Source organism: Myotis davidii, unplaced genomic scaffold (assembly GCF_000327345.1).
Source record: "Myotis davidii unplaced genomic scaffold, ASM32734v1 scaffold395, whole genome shotgun sequence".
Taxonomy (NCBI): domain Eukaryota; kingdom Metazoa; phylum Chordata; class Mammalia; order Chiroptera; family Vespertilionidae; genus Myotis; species Myotis davidii.
Window position 1 is genome coordinate 787,027 of NW_006287904.1, and position 20,593 is coordinate 807,619.

At 39.2% G+C, this 20,593-nt stretch overlaps 1 protein-coding gene across 1 annotated transcript in view; it reads right to left on the minus strand.

The window, feature by feature from the left end:
- The window catches only part of GADL1 (glutamate decarboxylase like 1), a 124,576-nt gene that overhangs the window by 75,884 nt on the left and 28,099 nt on the right, over positions 1 to 20,593 (minus strand). The window contains exons 9-11 of the mRNA XM_015561245.1: positions 16,028 to 16,144; positions 11,042 to 11,106; positions 10,440 to 10,521 (exon numbers count right to left, since the gene is read on the minus strand). Coding sequence (XP_015416731.1) covers positions 10,440 to 10,521; positions 11,042 to 11,106; positions 16,028 to 16,144 — 264 coding nt within the window. The remainder of the gene's footprint in view (positions 1 to 10,439; positions 10,522 to 11,041; positions 11,107 to 16,027; positions 16,145 to 20,593) is intronic.

Consider the following 20,593-nt stretch of genomic DNA (forward strand, 5'->3'; position numbering starts at 1 on the left):
AAGTAGGTTTCTGGCCTTTGCTTACAATGTTGCGATTCTACTGGCTGAAGCGGGCAGGTTTTTGGGGTTTTGTTTAGCTTAAATGTTTGTTATATAGTTGCTTGCAGCTCAGAGGCCTACAGCGGCAGGCGGGGAACGTTGGTTCCCTCCGTCACTGAAGCAAGCAAGCCTCATGTTAGTTTCAAGCTGCCTGGCTGCCGGCCACCATCTTGGCTGACAGTTAATTTGCATATTGCTCTGATTAGCCAATGGGAAGGGTAGCAGTCGTACGCCAATTACCATGTTTCTCTTTTATTAGATAGGATATAAATACTAGAGACCCTATGCATGAAATTCATGCAAGGGGCTCAGCCCTTGTGGCCCCGGCTGCCTCGCAGACCCACAGCCCCACCCACTGGTCATTCCAGAAGGTTGTTCTGGATGGCCGTTCTGCCATCCGGTCTAATTAGCATTTTAGCTCTTTATTACATAGTATAAATTATTATGGAATATATTTTTGGAAATTCTATCAGGGCATTATATTTTTAAATGATATGAAGCTGAGATATTAGCAAGAAAACAAAATTATAGTTATATACTGATATGATTATCTATTTAGAAAATGCAAGAGAATAACTTTAAATCTCTTAGAACTTATAAGAAATCCAGTAAATAACTTTACTTCAGGTTTAAAGTATTTCTAAAGGTGATTTTCAAATAAAATATTCAGTAAGTCATAAAAAATTATAAGGCTAGACAGGAATCACAAACACAAAAAATAACAGGGATAGTACCAGAGGGAATCTAGATATTAGACTAAGCAGAGACAGATTATAAATCTATTTTAGAAGGTTTGTGGAGATAAAAGCTGATCTTAAAAATGTCAACAGGAGCTTAAAGTCTCAGGTATTATTAAAGTGGAAAGACATGATAAAGTAAGAACACAAGAGAGGCTATTAACATCCGATTAGACACAGCTAAAGAGAGAACTAGTGAATTTCAAAAGTAGGTCATGAAAATTATCCACAATGAAGTATGGAAAGACATACAAATAAAGTAAGAGAGAGAAAAAAATGTGAGTAGCTCTAATATACATTTAACTGGACTGCCATAAAAAGAGAAAGGATGCAGAGTCAATAATTGAATAATAGTTTTTAAAACTTGTGAAACATAACAATTCACAGATTCAAGAAGCCCAATGAAGTCAACATAAGGTAAATTAAACAAAATCCATAAGGAAAGTCTGAAAATCTTAAAAGAAGTCACATAAATGTTATTTTACCATCAAAGGAATGAGTTAAATAGCTAACTTTCTAACACAACACCAACAGCCTCACCCCCTAAAATTATAAAATGTTCTGAAAGAAAATTACTGACAGAATTCTGTCCCCAGAAAACTATAAAATAAAAATATTTTTAATGAGCAAAGTTTAACAGCATTTGCCACCATTTGATTCTCTATGAAATTCCTAAATATGGCCTTTAAGGAAAATTATACTGGATGACACCTCAGGGATATAGCAAGCAATAAAGATATGTACACAAAAATATTCACAGAAAATTTCTGAAAAAGCCCAAGGTTGAAATAACCCATCAACATAAATGCATACACAAATTGTGATGTACTCATAGAATAGCATGAAACAATAGGAATCGGATTGTGCCACAACATAAATGAATCTTATGGACATAAGGTAAGTTGGAGCAACAACCAGAAAGCCAAATGGAAAAAACACAGTGTATGATTCCATTTATACAAATTTCAAACAGGTGAAAGTAAATTATATGATTTGAGGATATATAACTGCAAAGCAAAACTAAAAAGAAAAGCAAGGAAATCAGTAACAGGAAAGAGCATAAAAGCAATTTCTGGTTTCCTGCTCATTGGTTTACTCTGTGTGGCAATTACTTCATTATTCTTATTATGATAGTATATCAATATTTTCACTTACATTTTATGCATATTTTATGTTTTTCTTATATTTCATAATAATTAATTGCGGGGGGGGGGGGGTGAGACCAGTATCTTGCAGACTCCCAAATAGCACTAAGAATAAACTACCAGAAAAGAGATGGAGCTCCTTGGGCAGTTAAATAAAACTCCTTAGATTATGATTTACCATCATGAGGGCCTGAAGGTAGGTATGTGAGAATATAAATGCAGATGCGTTTGCTGCATGAGATATGTGCATCTTCAATATGAAAAATATGGTAACTATTGTTCAGTTTTCATTTTTCTATTCAGTTCACAATTAACTTCTTTATTATATGCTAGTAACAATTTCTGTACAAATTAGAGTTGTTGTTTCTTTAAATATATTTTATTGATTTTTTACAGAGAGGAAGGGAGAGGGATAGAGAGTTAGAAATATCGATGAGAGAGAAACATTGATCAGCTGCCTCCTGCACACCTCCTACTAGGGATGTGCCCGCAACCAAGGTACATGCCCTTGACAGGAATCGAACCTGAGACCCTTTAGTCCACAGGCCGACACTCTATCCACTGAGCCAAACCAGCAAATTAGGGTTTAAGTACAACTATTAAAAGTCTATAGAAAATAAATATATATTTACCACCTCTGAATTATCTACAAAATTAGAATACTTCTCTCACTCACATAGATTTATATTGACATGTTGAGTTGCTGTGGAAGAAAAACCCAGAAAAAAAAATTGACTTCCTGAAACTTTTTGGCCTTGAAACAACAAAGCTAGAAAGTGTAATTAGGAGTGTTAGGTATGTTTTAAAATATCTTTCTTGGAAAACAACAAATATAACCACTAGAATTGTTCAAAAGCAAACACATGGAATATTTATTCCAAGAAGTTAAAAGTGTATCAAGTGTCATAACAGAAAGTAGAAATGGAAGAGAAAGCCTTGTTGCAGTGAATTAATCCTATGTAATAAAAGCCTAATATGCTAAGCGTCCAGTCGTCCAGTTGTCCGTTCAACCAATGAAAGCATAATATGCTAATGATATTCTAGGACCACTCAACCGCTCTCTATGACATGCACTGACCACCAGGGGGCAGATGCTCTAACTGGTAGGTAACTTGCTGGTGGGGTCCGGCCAATCAGGACTGAGCGAGATGGGCTGGACATACCCTGTAGCCCTCCCGCAGCCCCTCCCCAGCTGGCCAAACTCCTGCATCCCTCCCTGGCCCTGATTGTGCACCAGTGGGGTCCCTTGGCCTGGCCTGTGCCCTCTCACAATCTGGGGCCCCCTCGGGGGATGTTGAAGAGCTGGTTTTGGCCTGATCCCGCAGGATGCATGAATTCATGTACCAGGCCTCTAGTAGTTAAAAAAAAAAAAAGGCAGATGCCTGGAATCCATTAAAAATGCTAAAATCATATTTTGGCCTACCCACTGAAGCAGGTGTAGCATGCCAATTATGGCATGAATTTTTCCATTAGCTTCATTCCAGGTTTCCTTTTATGCCCTTACCCTTATGTTTCTCATTTTTCTTAGATTTTTAACTTATATAATTTTCCCATTATTTTGAGGCCCTTTTCCATTTTTTTACAAGAGAGGAGAGAAAATATTCAATCTGTAAATAGAATCCTATTTTTCAACTGCTGGTTTTTATCAAATTGGGGATGACAAAAGGACACAACGGTAGAGTCTCATTTTTTCCCCTTTTTTTGGTCATTTCTTAGAAAATCTGAACTCTTCTGTGATGGCTGGCAGAGAAGCAAAGGTTGGGGTGCGTCCCATACTGAAATGGGATGGTTGCCATGAAGATTGAATTCTTTACCTGGAAAAATATGGGAGAGATTCACACACTCTCGGGATTCTCCAGAAATAGATAGGAAGAAGATATTAAATCAAAACTGGGCAACATTCCAACTCATCTAAGTCAAACTGATGAAATAAATGTAGCTTAATCAGTAGGACCAGGTGGCAGCCACCCAGAGGTTTGAAGGAACTTAGGGATGAAATTAGGAAACCAGTGGCCAAAACGCTGCCTCCAACCATATAAGCAGCCACAGCCAGTAAACATTCTGTTTATTAGAAGGGTCAAGAGAGGACTCAGGGAACCTTAGAAAAGCAAGTATCTCTTCTACTTGTCCAGTCTCCGATAAAGAACAGCATCATTAGACATTAAAACAAAAAATAACTCCTTAGCGGAAGGATAATATGGTTTCTGAAAAAGGAAAGCATGAGTCACTGATTTATTATTGGTCTCTGAGGCACGAAGATAAAAGGCCAAATGTTGGCACAGTTTAAAGGATTTTTTTTTTAAAAGTGCCAACATGAAATGGAAGATGTGAGGAGGCAATGGGTACATCCAACCATACGGATGAGACAAACAATTTCTATACCCTGTCAAAAATGTTTGTTACCTACTAGCGGGAAGGGATACTCTTTGAGACTTGGAAGAGATGAGGTCTCAAATAAAATGGAACTACTACTTCAGCTGCAGGTAAAGAATTTAAAACACATTATCATTTGATGGTATTGGAAAAAGATACAAAGATCATCTCAGGAGACATTTTTATTGAGTATTAGTTGAGTGTTGTGTTCTAAGTAGGTGGGTCTACAGCAATGAATAAGACCCCTTCTGCCCTCCAGTAGCTCACGGTCTAATACATAGATGATTACAAGAACCATGGAGTAAGTCCTGCATTGGGACTTGTGCCCATTTATGCCAAGATGGTAACTATTAATTGAAATCCAGTAGTATAATATCAATTATGCAAAATAACACACCCCTTGGAGCAAGGATCTAAAACAAAGTGCGAACCCCCTGTTAAATTTAATGACAATGGCAGTAACAACAAATACTAGTAAAAACTAAACCCCGTTTTTATTATTTTGTTTGGTGGGAAAAGGCATAATGTATTTTGAACGTGTGTAACTCCAACACTAAGTATTGTACCTCTTTAGCTCATGGAGAAGGAAAGCAGACCTAATGGGGGTGTTTGTCACGAGCGGTAACACCATGAGGGTTTTTAAAAAATGTAATGCACGCATATAAACATGCATATGCACACATTTCCAAAAACCTGAAGAAAATAAAATTAACTTTTGTTTATTATAATTTTAAAGACAGGAATTAAAGAAGAAAAGGGCTATTTACTAACCATGAACTCGATCAGTTCTGCCAGGTTTATGCAATTCTCAACCTTGCTGAAAAGTCTAAAAAGAATTTTCTCGGCTCCAGCAAGAGCATGCAAGATATGGAGAAAAATTTTGGCAGCATCAAGCACAGAAGATTGATGCCTCTTCTACAAGTCAAATGCTGCTTCTTTCTAATCAGTTTTAAACGCATACCTTCCCCCTATTTTTTGCTACATTAGTTAGGAAGCTGTCATTCCAAAGACATTTATAATGTACGTGCATAGGGAGAGTATGAGTGTTCTCTGGCTTGAAAGGAAAACAATGTTTTGATGATCAGATTGTCCGTTATTGTCAAACCATCTAATGGCACTTCTATAGGAACTCCATGATGAAAAACAAGAGCCAAAAGAGAAATCCTAACAAAAGCCAATACAGTTTGTTCTGGTTTCTCTGATAAATCTCTTTCCTCTTCCTTCTTTTTTGCTTGCACAATTTTTTAAAATGGCATATAATAATTGTCATTTGCAATATCAAGTATCATTCTAAGTAGAAATTTAAATGGGCTGAGAGATAGCAAGCACATTTTTCAGGGGTAGTATTCCAGGGAAATTTCTCTGCCTTCTCCTGGCAGGACCACATTGGGGGATGGTGTTCATCTCCCTTTTCTTCTTTCCTCTTCGCATTGCAGTGCCGACACCTAGTATTGAATGAATTTCCTACTCTTCTTCCTGCTGCCCCTTCTCCTAAAGAAAAACTGGGACTACATTCTGAGCCTTCTCTAGAATGAAGATGAAAGGGAAAGAACTGCAAGCTTAACTCTTTTTTTCTATCATTATTTGAAACCTAGGTAGCCCAGAATTGCATGCCAATACCTCTATCCAAAGAAGATCCCCGAGAAGGAGGTATAATACGTCAACAGATAAAAATCAGAGGATGTTTACACATGTGTCTGGAAGTGTGGGTGTACAAATGACTTGCCTATTAAATCAACAGAGCTAAATACCCCTGTGATGTCAAAGGGATCCCTATAACTAACTCTCTCTCTCTCTCTCTCTCTCTCTCTCTCTCCTCATACACACTCTGCTAGTGAAAAAGTGAAAAGATAAGCCATTCCTAGAAGGAAATTCAGGAAACAAGTATAAAACAGTATCATGAAAGATGATCAGAGCTTTCCTACTTCCAGGAATTTATTCCAAGGAAAAACTAGAGGATGTGCACAAATAGTTAGCCTCAAAGATGGCAGTCAAATCCATAATAGTCAAAAATTAAAATAATCGAATTGGTCAGTAATAAGGGGGTGGTCAAGTTAATTATATTTTATCAAAACAATAGAATACTACGTAGATATTAAAAATGTATACAATACATGTTGACATGAAACAATACTCAATTTTGTTCCAATAGAAGAAGCATGTTAAAAGTAAAATATGTTATAATATTTTTTGATTAGGTAGGTGTACATGTATATATGCATAAGAAAATATATAAAATGCCATCTTCAGTTATTTATCTTCTATATCTTTTTCTTCATCTTTCTCCATATATAAATTTTCTGATTTGCCTAAAAGATACATGCATTACTTCTGAAATAAACCTATAAAAATGGACATAACATTAAAATTCACAATGTCAACAGTATTTCTTTAAAAAAGTCCCTTAAATTGCCTGCAGCTGATAGGTTAAACAGGGAGTCCTTGTGAATTAATACTGGATGATAATGATAGGTACAAATGGAGAGGAATAATCTGTACTCAACAAGTCATCTGATTAGCATATTTCATGTTCCCTGTTAGGTTTTGTAAAACTAAAAGTCCTTCTAATAAACACTAAAAATCAAGAAGCTAATATTGAGATTTTTCTGCACCCATGCAACTGAATCTAAGGATATTTTATTTTAGATGAAAACATCAAAATTGTCATTGATCCAAAATGGCCATATAAATCCAGCATCTACATCTGAAGTCAACCTGTTTAAAAATCACAGATTTTTTTTTTCAAAATCCCTGATTTTTTTAATCCCCATGATGCAGAGCTTTAGGGATAGTACTCTTCCAGAGCAACAGCTCAGCTTTGTTTCTGAAACAGCCTTTTTCCTAGTGCAGGAAATTAAAAACGCAAACACCCCACGCTAGTCAATCAGGAAAGCAGCACTGTGAATGCTAGGGCTTTGAGGATACAAATTAGGGAATTAGCTTTTTCCTTAACAGAAGTATATTCACTAAGTAATTTGCTTTCTTTAACTGGAGTTATCCCCTTCCATTAACTGGAGGAATAAGTCCAAATTAAAATCACTGTTCATCAATTACTGGTGGAGGCATGCTCAGGCCCGCGGAAGGGACCATGCAATAAAGCTCATCCACTATAATTTTAATCACTGTTTAATCAGAGCTCTCAACAGGGATAATTTTGGGTAGGGGAGAAATTGGAAACTCTCAGTTATTGTTGGCATGAGGGCAGATATTGCTGAGGACTTTTGATTTATTTACTCATTAAAATTTTCAGCAAATTTTAATTCTTTTCCTTGTTCAATGCAAACTTGCTATGCACTGGAAAGAGAGTGGTGAATATAATGATGTAGTTCCTATTACATTCTAGGCGAAGGGAAAGTTAATACATGAGAAGTCATTATTGCAAATCGTGGTGAGTACTTCATAGGAAGGGAACAGGGTCAGAGAAAGAATAATGGGGAGATGCCAGATTACCTTGTGGAGTCCTGGAGCCCCTAAGAAGGGACATTAAGCTTTTGACTTATCAAAATAGTAATCAAGGAATTAAATGGGTATATTTTGTTCACTGTTTCCTTTATGAGATTACTAGAGGCCCGGTGCACCACATTCCTGCACTCAGTGGTGGGGGGTGGAGGGGACAGTCCTTCAGCCTGGCCTGCACCCTTTCACAGCCCAGGAGCCCTTGGGGGATGTCTGACTGATGGCTTAGGCCTGCTCCCCACAGTCGGACATCCTTAGCGCTGTTGTGGAGGCAGGCTGCTGTGCTCGTCAGTCAGCCGTCAGCTCAGCTTGTGGCTAAGCAGCACTCCCCCTGTGGGAGTGCACTGACCACCAGGGGCCAGCTCCTGCATTGAGCGTCTGCTCCCTGGTGGTCAGTGTGCATCATAGTTACCGGTTGATCCACCATTCGGTCAATTTGCATATTACACTTTTATTATATAGGATATGCTCTTTGGCTATGGGAGTTGTGTGAGTTTTATAAGTTCAGAATCAGCACAGTGGCTGGCCTACATAGGAAATCAGTTAGTGTTGGTAGAATGAATAAATGAATATGAAAGAGAACAACAGAGGCAGAAAATAGGTACAAAAGAGAAAGAAAACTGCGAACACAAAACTTTGCAAGCTGATTGTCATATCTCATATTTCATGGCTCAGCTCTCTATTCCAGTTCATTTGAAAATGGTCTTTCATCCAAAAAAGGTAACTTTTGAAAGTGCTCAAGTCTTTACACAATAAATGCAATTTTTCTAACCTCTTAAATCTTGCCAAGTGAGTAGGCATGGATATTATTGTTTTTCTTGAGATCCAGGGATGAATTCTTTTTTAAAAAATAGTACAATTTAACCCCTGTTATAGAGTTACATGACCCAGAAAATTTTAAGTTGCTTCAAGTACTTAAATGTAAATAAATTCTTATCTAAATCACTCAATTATCATTCAACAAGAAAAATGTATAAAAACTAGGAAAGTATTTAGAAGAGTAGTCACAGAATCTTTGATCTAAAAAAAGCATGTCAAACTCAAAAGGCTAACACGGGCCAAATAAATGAGGCATGCGACCTGGGAGTTTGACCTGCTTGGTCTAAAATTTCCACTCCTGAGAGCAGCACACTAACAGATAAGAATGTCATTCGGAATGGCTCATTAGAGAGAAAGCAGGTAGATAATGCCTGGCACACAAGGGATGTTTGACATAGTTTTTGTCTTATATCTATTCTAGACCAAAGGGAAACCTGGATTTACTCCTAAACTCGTAAATCATGTCTTCAATATGTAACTGTGGAAAAGTTGAGTATGTGATTTTTAAAAATGTTTTTATTTATTTTTAGAGAGAGAGAGGAAGGGAGGGAGATAGAGAGATAGAAACATCTATGAGGAACATCATCGATTGGCTGCCTCCTGCATGCCCCCTACCAGGGATCAAGCCTGCAACCCAGGCATGTGCCCTGACTGGGAATCTCTTGGTTCATGGGTTGATGCTCAACCACTGAGCCACACCAGTCGGGCAAGTGGAGTATGTTTATTTGCATAAATAATAGTCTTAAACTACCTTTCAGTTATAACATGCAGTCATCACTCTACGATTTAAAAACTTAAATGAAAAGTAGTTCAGTGGAATTGAAGACAGTGCATGGTAGCCAGTCTAATAAAACATTAAGGAACGATTCATGTTCCCAAGAGTGTGTCTATCTACAGATACAGAAGCTGTTCTTAGTTTCCGATGGACATTCTGTTTGCGCATCTCAAAACACAAAGGGCGCTGACATACACACACCACAGTTTTTCCCTTTAAAGAGAGGTGCAACTATCCACACAGGCAAGACAAGGTTTCACATTTTAAATATGGTTTCCATTTGAAATCAAATTCCTTACAAGGAGAACATGTCTTTAGCATTGGCAAAGGGAGTCCCCTAGGAAAAAAATGTAAACAGATGGCTGAGAGAGATCACCCACATGCTGCACACAGATCTTGAGGAGGCATTTCTAAGAATGAAGTGGCACTTCCCAGCCTGGGCCACTGCCCACCAGGATCCTTATTTAACCCACAGAAAACAGCGTTTATACCTCCAGCCAAGAAGAACCTCGGCAACTCTTTGCCCACTTCCCTCCCAGTAACCCAGACTAGTTTTCAACCCTCCCCAAGATTCCAAAAGAAGCTAAGTACCAACCGCTTGAGACAGATAATCCTCTAATAAATCAGTGTTCGATGATCAGCCCTGAACTAACATCTTCCCATCGAAACGGGCTGTTAAGCCCCAGCTACGCATATTAAGCATTCAATTTAATGTATGACACACATCTGTTCCACTTTCTCAGCGAGCAGAAGTTTCAAGATAACTTAAATCCCAGACTTAATCAAGGAGAAAAAAATTCTTGGCAGTGTTTAAACCTGATTTTTAAAATATAATCCAAATGAGAGCGAGAGAGACCATTTTGCTGTAACTAATGAGATTACATAATACCTAAATCAAATCTGTAAAAATTACCTGGGCAGAAGCACTGCCTCTTTCAACGGAGTCTATTTATCTTTCCTTTGGTTGCACCAACCTTTACCAAAGACCTCTACCTAGAGCTGGCCCAAAGCACCAAAATAAAAGCAAAAATAAATCTTCTGCAAACCCCGTAATTTAACCCCTCAGTGCCCAGAGGCCTGAAGAGCAAAACTCACAGATTTGTCCTTGACAAGGAGAGCACAGCACTGAATTCCCGCCATCAGCATCTTGTGGGGGTTCCAGGCCACAGAATCAGCTCTGTTATGTAAAACAAAAACAAGGACAAGGTGGGAGGGAGGCAGGAGACATTAGTTTCTACTGGAGGAAAGAATACTACCATCGGCAGCACACACACGTTCAGTACTCATACCCAAGGGAGTGTTCAACAGGATTCCTTGTAGAAGTAGTCTAGGGCAGTGGTCGTCAAACTCATTAGTCAACAGAGCCAAATATCAACAGTACAACCATTGAAATTTCTTTTGAGAGCCAGATTTTTTAAACTTAAACTATATAGGTAGGTACATCGTGATTAACTTAATTAGGGTCCTCCTAAGGCTTAGGAAGAGCCACACTCAAGGGGCCAAAGAGCCGCATGTGGCTCGTGCGCCGCAGTTTACCAACCACTGGTCTAGGGAATTTGGAGTTTGGGGTTTTTTTCTTTGAATAAAGCAATTACTTTGTTTCTCTGTCTGTTTTCAGAATGGCACGTAAGTGGGCAAAATCCAGAGAGATTCCCATGCCTCGACCAAAGGCGCTGCGTGTGGGGAGCGACATTTACCTGCGGATGCCCTGCAGGAGCCGGCGGTGCTTCCTGGACATCAAAGCCGAGCCACCCCAGGAAGCCTGTTGAGAAGAGTGTATAACCACAGCCAATGTTATCTCAGCGTTATCTGTCCACCAGCCAACTGTCCCAGAAAACCCCGGGGGACCGCCTCAGCCTGCCTTGCTGCTTTGTTTTAAGTCCATGCTAACCGATTTGTACACCAAGAAAGATTGATTACTGTCTCTGCCAAGGCAATCAGAGCCACGTCACGACAGAGGGCTCCCTATGGACCCTTAGGGTGTACGCTCACACATCTTACAAAGAAATTGGCATATTAACTTGCTGAGCTGTGTGGGATCCAAAAGGTTTAAAAGACACAGTCTATACCTTCTCGAATCTTAGAGTCTAAAGTAGTCAATATAATCTTACAACACCAAGATTCTATCATACACAAGGCACCAATGCTGATAACGAGTCAGGGACGAAGGCCTGGCATTCTATCTAATAAACGTGGCACGTGCTTAACAAGGTGGGTAGAAGGGAATATAGGAATTCATGGCCAACTACCTTCAGCTAGGAGGAAATAGATTCTATTATTGAAAAAATGGATCTTTTCAGTCAAATAGCTTTCAGATATATTTACGAGTCAAAAATGTGAGAGAAAGGAAAAACCTGGGATTTAAGGAAGTTATTCATTGCAAAGGTAAATATATGAGCAAAGGAGCAGGGAACTAAGACTAAGGAGAGGAAAGAAAATCCCATAGTCAATAAATCTAGAAAGGAGGGAGGAAGGATCAATGTGAGGAATAAGAAAGTCAGTTTGGTTCCTGAAATTGAGCAAACGTCCCAGTTTAATGTGTAGAGCAGTGAAGGGCGAGTGCAGTGAGGAAACACGAGGAGATTGTCGTGGGCTATGTCGAATGCTCTCCAAGGCTATTTCACTGCACAACATTGCAGTGAGAATGGAATTATTATCACTTCAAATTTTCATAGAAAAAACTAAGGTTCAGAGGTGCTAGGTAGACTGCCCAAGGTCTCGCAGGTAATAAAAACCAGATCTGGGAGCCAGAGCTCACCCTCTCTTCACAATAACATCATAACCAGGGAAGGTGACCAGTTTGCCAAATGGTAGAGTGCAGCATGAATAATTGAGGGTGATGGAAGTATTATAGGCAGGAGGCGAGTTTAGGAACTGCCTAGAATGTAGACTACCCTATTTTAGGCTATAGAATTTAAAAAGATGATGCATACCCAGTGTCATCTGGAAAGAGGGGCAGGGTTTTTGTCCACAGATGTGGAAGGTGACAGAAATGAGACATCTCCATGATCCTCAGAATATCACAAAAGCTGAGCACATTGGTGAACAATAAGGCATGGCTTCAAATTGCACCTATGAACAGCTCTCTCACTTGGGGCTGGAATACAATGACTGTGTCACCTAAAGTGCGCAATTTAAGAAGGCACACGCTCTCAGTGTTGGGCTCGTACATGGCCCTAAGAATGAATCCCTTCTTAACTTGAGTCCTAGGAACCTTATTTGTGTCACCTTAGTTCCATCCTGTTTGCATGGACTAGGGCAGTGGTCGGCAAACTGGGGCTCGCGAGCCACATGCAGCTCTTTGGCACTTTGAGTGTGGCCACGAAGTTTCAATCGCACTGTATGTGAGCACCCGCACATGGTATTTTGTGGAAGAGTTACACTCAAGGGGCCAAAGTTTGCTGACCACTGGACTAGTGTCTCCAATAAGCCCGCAGGGTTCCCAAAGGTTTGTGAACTGGAGGTGGTAGGCATGCAAATCCCAAAGATTCCCAGTTACAGTACTGATGACTTTGGGTTGTCAGTCAAGCCCCTTCTTGCTGCACTCTTCCCCATGGGCTTTCCTGAGGGACCAAGTCTGACTAAGGCTGAGATACAGAGACAACTGCCTTCAGCATCTAAGAAAACTATATCCTGGCCTACTAATGGAGGATCCCCAATTCAGATTTTGAGATCTTTACTTTCACAAACCTTAAGATGACTCACCTATTATGTTCTCTCACTTCAATTACACACTCTAAACACCGAGTTGCCTACTTTTTTTCTCAATCCTTTTATCCCCAACTTCACTTAGAACCTACCAGTGACAATTATGAGAAGGATTAATAGTAAGACTCAGACACCCCATTTATTCTCTTAATCTTTCCACCTGCCTCACCTATGACACTTGCACTCCTTTGTGTCTCCTACACTACCTTCTGCCTCCTCTCCTTTCCCCAAAAGTAAATAATATTCTCCCAATCCTAGTGAGCTGGATTGAAGTTTTCAAGTCACATGCATTCTTTCAAGGTGTGGTACACTGGTTTACAGAGTGGTCAGGCGGGTAAGGAACAACTCATCCACAAACTTATTCCTCAAAAAAAGCTGGAAGGAGAAAAACAACACCGCTAGTGTTATGCATACTTCTGTTTGCTTAATGTTCTAAATCCTAACTCCAAAACTTGCAAAAACAACAAACAAATCACCTACATGATGAAGGAGCTTGGCTTCCCAATTTAACAAGGGCTATCATTTATTGAGCTATTACTATATGTTAGGCACCACAGTTAGCATTTTACTTGCATATTTTCTTTAATTACTTAGGTAGTAAATAGGCCCAATCCTGAAAGGAAGGTGGGTGGAGGCAGGGGTAGAATTGAGACGCAGCAGCATGTAAAGCCCATGATGTGAAATATAATGTTTACTAGCCTGCTGGGACTTGGAATGAAGAGTGGGAGGGAGATTCAGGAAGCTTTGCTGGGAGTGTGAGGCTTTGCAGCAGCCACAGCCTCTGTTTCAGAGAAGAGCTGGGCCAGCCCTGACATCCTGGCCTCCCACCCACAGGCAGAGGCTAGAAGAATAATTTGCTCTCACGGAAGAAGAATAGAACTGGAGGCAAAAAATGTCAACAAGACTAGGTTTTTATTATTCAGTTGTTAAAAAATGCATTGTAATTAACCAAATTTAAGACACTATCAAATGTGAGACTCATCATTTTTGGTTACCACTGATAAAGTAAAGAATGGTATCAACATACCAAGTCCAGACATGTGAAAAATGTAAAAAAAAAAAAATATATTTCTCAGAATAAATTTTAGTATATATGCAGGGCAACTCTTTTTGTTTGTTGTTGTTGTTGTTTTGAAAAACCCAGAAGAATAAGAAATCAGAATTTCATTTTTTTAAAAAAGAAAGTAAATACCAGTTTTTAATAATTTAAAGTATCTTTAAAATGCTCTTTAGAAAATTTCTGACAGGCAAGTGTAATTAAGGCAACTTTGGTAACTTTTTATCTTTAAAATGAATAAACTCTGCATGGTATAAAAAGGTAGAATAGCAACAGATTCAATGTCTGCAATACTAAAGAATGGGTGATCACTGCCTCTATGTTTGAGCTAATTTCTATAATAGGTCAGACAAACTGTTGTCAAATTTAATCTAATGCAACAGGCATTCATTACATGCAAAAATAATAATTTGTGTGGCTTACATATTTCCTTTTAGGAAGTGTTTCCTTCCAAAATTCAATCTTTCATTTTTAGAAAACCTAGAGAGGTTTTTATTCATACTTATAAATCATAGTTTTCTCTAAGCCCCATAAATCTCTTAATATCATTTCCAATTTAGAAACTGCTGTAGTTACTGTTTTATATAAACTACATAATCCATATTTGATGTTTTTTTATGAGAGTAGAATTTTCAAGTATACATGCTAATGTATTTCCCCCCCTCATTTCCACAGTTACAGAAGTACTTACTTCCATATTCTCTTTTAGGACATAATGTATTATTATGCTTCTAAGTCTATAAAAATCAATAGGATATAAGTTGAAATGTAAACAGATACAAGTATTACAATTCCACTTAAAGAAGTCACAAATAACCTACCTGAAATATTGCCATTGGCATACCAATAGAGCCTATAACTCTAGTGGGTTTATGTTACTGCTGCTTTTACCATACATTAGCATGCATCTAATGAAAGCCTTGAGTTGCTGAAAAATCTCTCCCCATCATATCATGGATGCTTTACTTTGAAAGCATAAAACCATGCAAACTATAAACTTCTGTGTAGGGATAGCCTCCCAGTGCTCAGCTACCTTCCTTTCAGCAAGTCAAAAACATTGTGCTTTCTTTTTTTCTGATAAAGAGGCTATGAGCCACTCACTTACCAGAGGAAGGCTCCCTAAAGTTTCATCAGTATGTTCAACTCCTGATTTCACACACACACACACACACACACACACACACACACACACACAGAAAACGCTCAACAAGCATTTATAACTGCCTGAATTCAACCTTTTAACTTTAGATAAATATAATTTTAAGAATGACCTTTAATTAAGGAAGAAATGATTATAACTCCAAGACTTACAAACTTAGGAAAAAAAGGCCAATCCTTTCAGTGTAAAAGTTATGAAAAATATAAAGTTATCCCAGTCCCTCTCAAATAATTATCTATAACAGATCTAGATAAAACCTGCTTTAATTAGAGCATGAAATTACATAGGGAAGCTTGTTACCTTTATTGGCTGATTGGTATATAATTTTAGAGCTAGAAGATGCATTACAGACTACACCAGCCATTTCCCTCTTTACAAATGAAGACGCCAAAGCCCAGAGGGCTGAGGTCACAGTGACAAAGGAGGCCAATTCAAATCCAAAGTCTCCTGACTAGATAGTCCAGAATGTGTCCCTTCACCATGCTGCTCAATGACAGCAGATTCAAAGGACCAGAGAAAAGGGTTCATGGGGGAAGAGGGAATAAAATGGAATCCAGAAAACGGAAACAGAATTCACATCAAGTCTTAGCCTACCCTTCTTTATACCTTAGAAAAAAAGACATATCTATTTCCTCCATTTCGAAATGTAAATAAAAGCTGGGGACCTCACATCTAGTTTCTGAGAAAGTGAAAGATTTCCCACCAAAGCTGCAAAAAGACTGGAAAGCTAAGCAGATGTGTACATACAGATGAACTTACATCCACGTGAAGCCAGAGGCCATGCCTCTCGCAGACATCAGCTATTTCATCCAGCGGATCAAATGCGCCCAACACCGTTGTACCCGAGGTGGCACAGACAAGAAATGGTGCTGCTCCCTGTGAAAAGGACCCACGCATGAGAATTGTCACCATCATCTCTAAGTTTATCCTGTAATAGGCTGGTACATTATAAAGGTTCTAATATATCCAGAAATATATTTGGTTCTTAGAGATGATCACTGATTCAGTGACTGTTTCTAAGCTTTTTCACTATACAGTTTTGTATTATAAATAGATTAAGGAAACAGAAAAGGCTACAATAGTAGTCCTTTGTCCCAACTCAATATTTTTAGTTTCATTTTCTTTCTATAGCCTTTTCTGTCCGTTGCTTTCCTAAGATAGAAAGTAAATAACCTCATCACCATTGGCAAACTGGCATTATGTAGGATTCCTAACTCCTTGGGGAGATTCATTGGGCTTCCAGAATGCCAATGTTGTTACCCTTCTCCAAAATAAAAAGGGCTGTTTGGAAGACAAACAGCCAGCTCCAGGGACAGAACATGCAGGCCTGTGGGCTTGTTTTCTTATGAAGTATGAGCAGTTACAAAACAGAGTGTGTGTTCAGGTACAAACTTGGCAAGGTAACCTCACTGGGATCCACTCTCTAAAACAGGTGCTGCAACAGAGAAGTCAGGTAGAATGTGCTAGAAGAGAGAAGCTGCATAGCTTCTATGGTGACTATTCCTCCTCATCTAGCTGATGGCTGCATCTTGAGGAGTGAACAGGTGCCCGAAGGAAATGGAGAGAAAGGGAGGATGTGGGACACATGTAGAGATGAGTGGTAATCCCAGCCAAGCTAGAAAGCACCTTGGCCCCGTAAGGAAGTTCATGGCAACTAGGTAGAGAATAGAGAGTCCGTGAGTTTGTTTCTCATGGATCATCCCAGCATGTCAGCAGAGATATGTTACTGGCTGTGGAAGTGCCTTAGAGGAAAAACTTTCAGACAGAGGTAGGTGTGGCGGGGAGGGGGAGGGTAGTGTAAGGAGAAGCCTACTATTCTAGCACCTGGGGAGTAAGTGACAAGAACATTTATTGCCCATTAAGTTCATTCTTACTTCCGTTTAGGATGAAATCATTTTTTCCTCAGTTTTATTTTCAAGTGCAGGTAGTTCTTACAAAATAAGTTTACGTCCCACTTTATTGTTGGGGGCTCTAACCAGACTCACTCCAGTCTAGCTGACCATTGACAGAGATATCATTTCTCAATGAAAGGAGGGCAGAGCAAGGGCACTTAGTCCACATCTCAAAGTAACGGTACACAATGAACCCATTTGCCATTTAGGCAGAAGGTTGTGACACTTATAACCTAGTCCAGTGGTCGGCAAACTCATTAGTCAACAGAGCCAAATATCAACATTACAATGATTGAAATTTCTTTTGAGAGCCAAATTTTTTAAAGTTAAACTATATAGGTAGGTACATTGTTATTAACTTAATTAGACTACTCCTAAGGCTTGGGAAGAGCCACACTCAAGGGGCCAAAGAGCCGCATGTGGCTCATGAGCCGCAGTTTGCTGACCACGGACCTAGTCCATCCACCCAAACTTCTCAGAGTGAGACCAGGAGGTGACAGAGTCCCTGGGGGACCATGGGCTTTGAGAATTCTTCCCTTCACTCATGTACCAACAGATCATACCTTTATCAGGGCAGAGAACTAAAGGAAATGGGACCAGGTTTATATCAATCATTAAAAGCAATAGAAAAAGTAATTTACTAAAGCCATTTACGTTGTCTTTAATGGTTGAGCTTTGCCTCATAAACTATATGACATCCTGACAGTGGTGAGAAAACACCTATGCAAGCTATCATAGCGTATTAATGACTTTTTCTCACCTTTTTAATAATCTAGCTATAAATATCAGTCCCTGAAATTAAACTTTTGCCATCTGGATTTAACCTTCCAGATTTTTCCTCTCACACATCTCATGCGATTAATAAGAAAATTCAGTGGAAACAGAATTGATGGTGTGCTGACAATATCCTGTTTTCCCTAAGAAATTTTGTCATTTCAAAAGTCATATGCAAAAATACTCCCAAATATTCAGTGGTTACACTAGTTTTATCTCTGCATAAGCACTTCAGAGCCTCGGACGCCTCTGTGGTTTTCAGCATCCAGTAAAGGTCACTGCTCAACAGATTTGTAATGGATTGTGGCTGGCCAGGGAATTGAAGCCCAACAGAAAAAAAAAGTGGATGCACAATTTCCTACATCTGAAACAATCCAAGTTAAAAGCCTGAAAAAGAGCAACTAGGTCTGAAGCTATTGAGAAAAATAACCTAGTCATCGGGTATTATTATCTCAGAACGGAGGTGAGGTTTGTCCTTGGTGGGTCCCGGCCCCAGTTTTAGCTGACTTGAAAGAAAGCAGAGGAGACATACTGACTCTCACCCCGTTGCCCTACTTTAAAATGTGCCTAAAGCAATTTTTACTTTTGAGAAACTTCTCTTTTCAGGTTCTCACCTTAAGACAAGGGCAGTTTCATGCACTTTAACTGTTAAAGCAAAGCAAAATTTATGCGGTGAAGATAATAATGATTGCAGTGGGATAAAACCCATCGAATATACTAGAAAATGAGTTCTTAATGATACTTAATGATTTGACTATCTTTAGGGGATGCTAGGCAACTAACTCGCTCTTCTGAAAATTAGTAAATCAGGGGAAAGAAGAAAACATGGATCCTGCCGTGTCTGTGAAAACTGTTTCCTTAGGGAAACCAGAGAGGGATGAGGGAACATTTTTCCTTACAGTAGTATGCCTGCCAATAAATGGAGGAGGAACAAGAAAGTAAATTAGAACATCAGCTACTGAAACAATGGGTCTAGACAAGGATCATCAATGGCAGGAAATCCATGAGGGGAGAGGCGGATGCAGAGCTCTCTAACAGGTGGGCTGACAATACCGGAACCCACCAATGTTCCCACAGAAAGAGACAAGAGATGCCTCCTCATGGAAGGACAAAATTTACCCACAAATAATCCCGCCAACATTTCCAATCTGAATCTCACCGAGTCTCAAGATCTAACTGTCAAATTACAAGAAATATAGAGAACAGATGGGTGGTGCAGAGGAGGGGAGCACTTGAGTCTCAAATGTGTGATGCAGTCCACATAATTCATAATGTGGAAAACTACCACACTAATGGATGTGGTTTCTTCAATAGATCAATTGTAAGAGTAAAAAAAAAAAAAAAAAAAAAGGAGGAGGGGGAGCTATAGCCTAGAAGAGATTTATATGATGAATCAATCAAATGCAACATACAGGCCTTTTATGAAAACTTATTGAAACAAACCAACTATTTTAAAAAAGGAATGGGAGAAATTTTAATATAGAGTGGATATTTGATGATATTAAGAAATTATTCCTTGAAATGGTATTACTGTTGTTTTTATTGATTTCAGAGAGGAAGGGAGAGGGAGCAAGAGATAGAAACACCAATGATGAGAGAGAATCATGGATTGGCTGCCTTCTGCAAGTACCTACTTGGGATCAAGCTTTGATGGCTCTAGTTCACAGGTAAACAAGGTGGTGGTAATCTAGAATTTTACCAAGAGGCAACGAAATTTGATCATCTCTACCACCAGACAACTTCAAGTCTACCCGCCATTGGAATGTTTTAAAAAATAAAGACAAATGTAGATCTAAGCCAATACATATGCAAAAAAGGCAAAAATTTTAAGTACAGAATTTTAAACCAAATATAATAACCTAGCATGCTCTGGATAAGGTGATTTTTATTAAAAAATTAAAATATAAAGAATAAAATAACAGAAATATCAAAATTTTAAAAATTAAAAATAAGAGAAACCATTTTTTTTTTTTTTAGAGTGTGAAATCCTATGAGGGAGAGATGCATCCCAAGTCAGAAGCTGGGCTTTTCATTATTCAGCAGCCACACCTGACTTTGTTGCTATCTGCTGGAAAGTTACAGGAGAATAGTCTGAAGCCCCTTTTGCAATGAGGACTCTGCTGGGATCCGGAGGGAAGCAGTGAAGAAGTAGGTGCGCCTAAGCCAGCAGGTCCAAGAAGCAAGAGGGCTGGCACCAAGAAGGCGACATACCTCAAAAGCAGGTGTCAAGGCCAGCCCTTGCTAGAGCATCACAGGTGAGCATGGTCATGCCTTGCCCCAGGGACAGACATGTCAGCTTTAATACATCCTGGCAGCTGAGAGAGAACATTCTTCCAGAGCTGAAATATCAGACCCAGCCAGACTCAGTACAGGATGGTGGTTGTGAATGGACTTTGGGTGGAAGCAATCTGGGAGGATGGGCTGATCAGGATATCAGGAGTCATTCTGAATGCAACAGAGACCATTGGTTTGGGCTGCAGAATTCTCAGAGTCAGGAGTTTTGTAGGAGAGTGGTTGTGGGGGCCCTGCTGGAGAGGCTGGGTTCACTATTTTTTTATGGTAATCTTTACCCAGAGGATGTTTTCTAATTGATTTTTAAAGGGAGTAGAAGGGAGGGAGGGAAAAAGAGGGAGGAAATGAGGGAGGGAGGGAGGGAGAG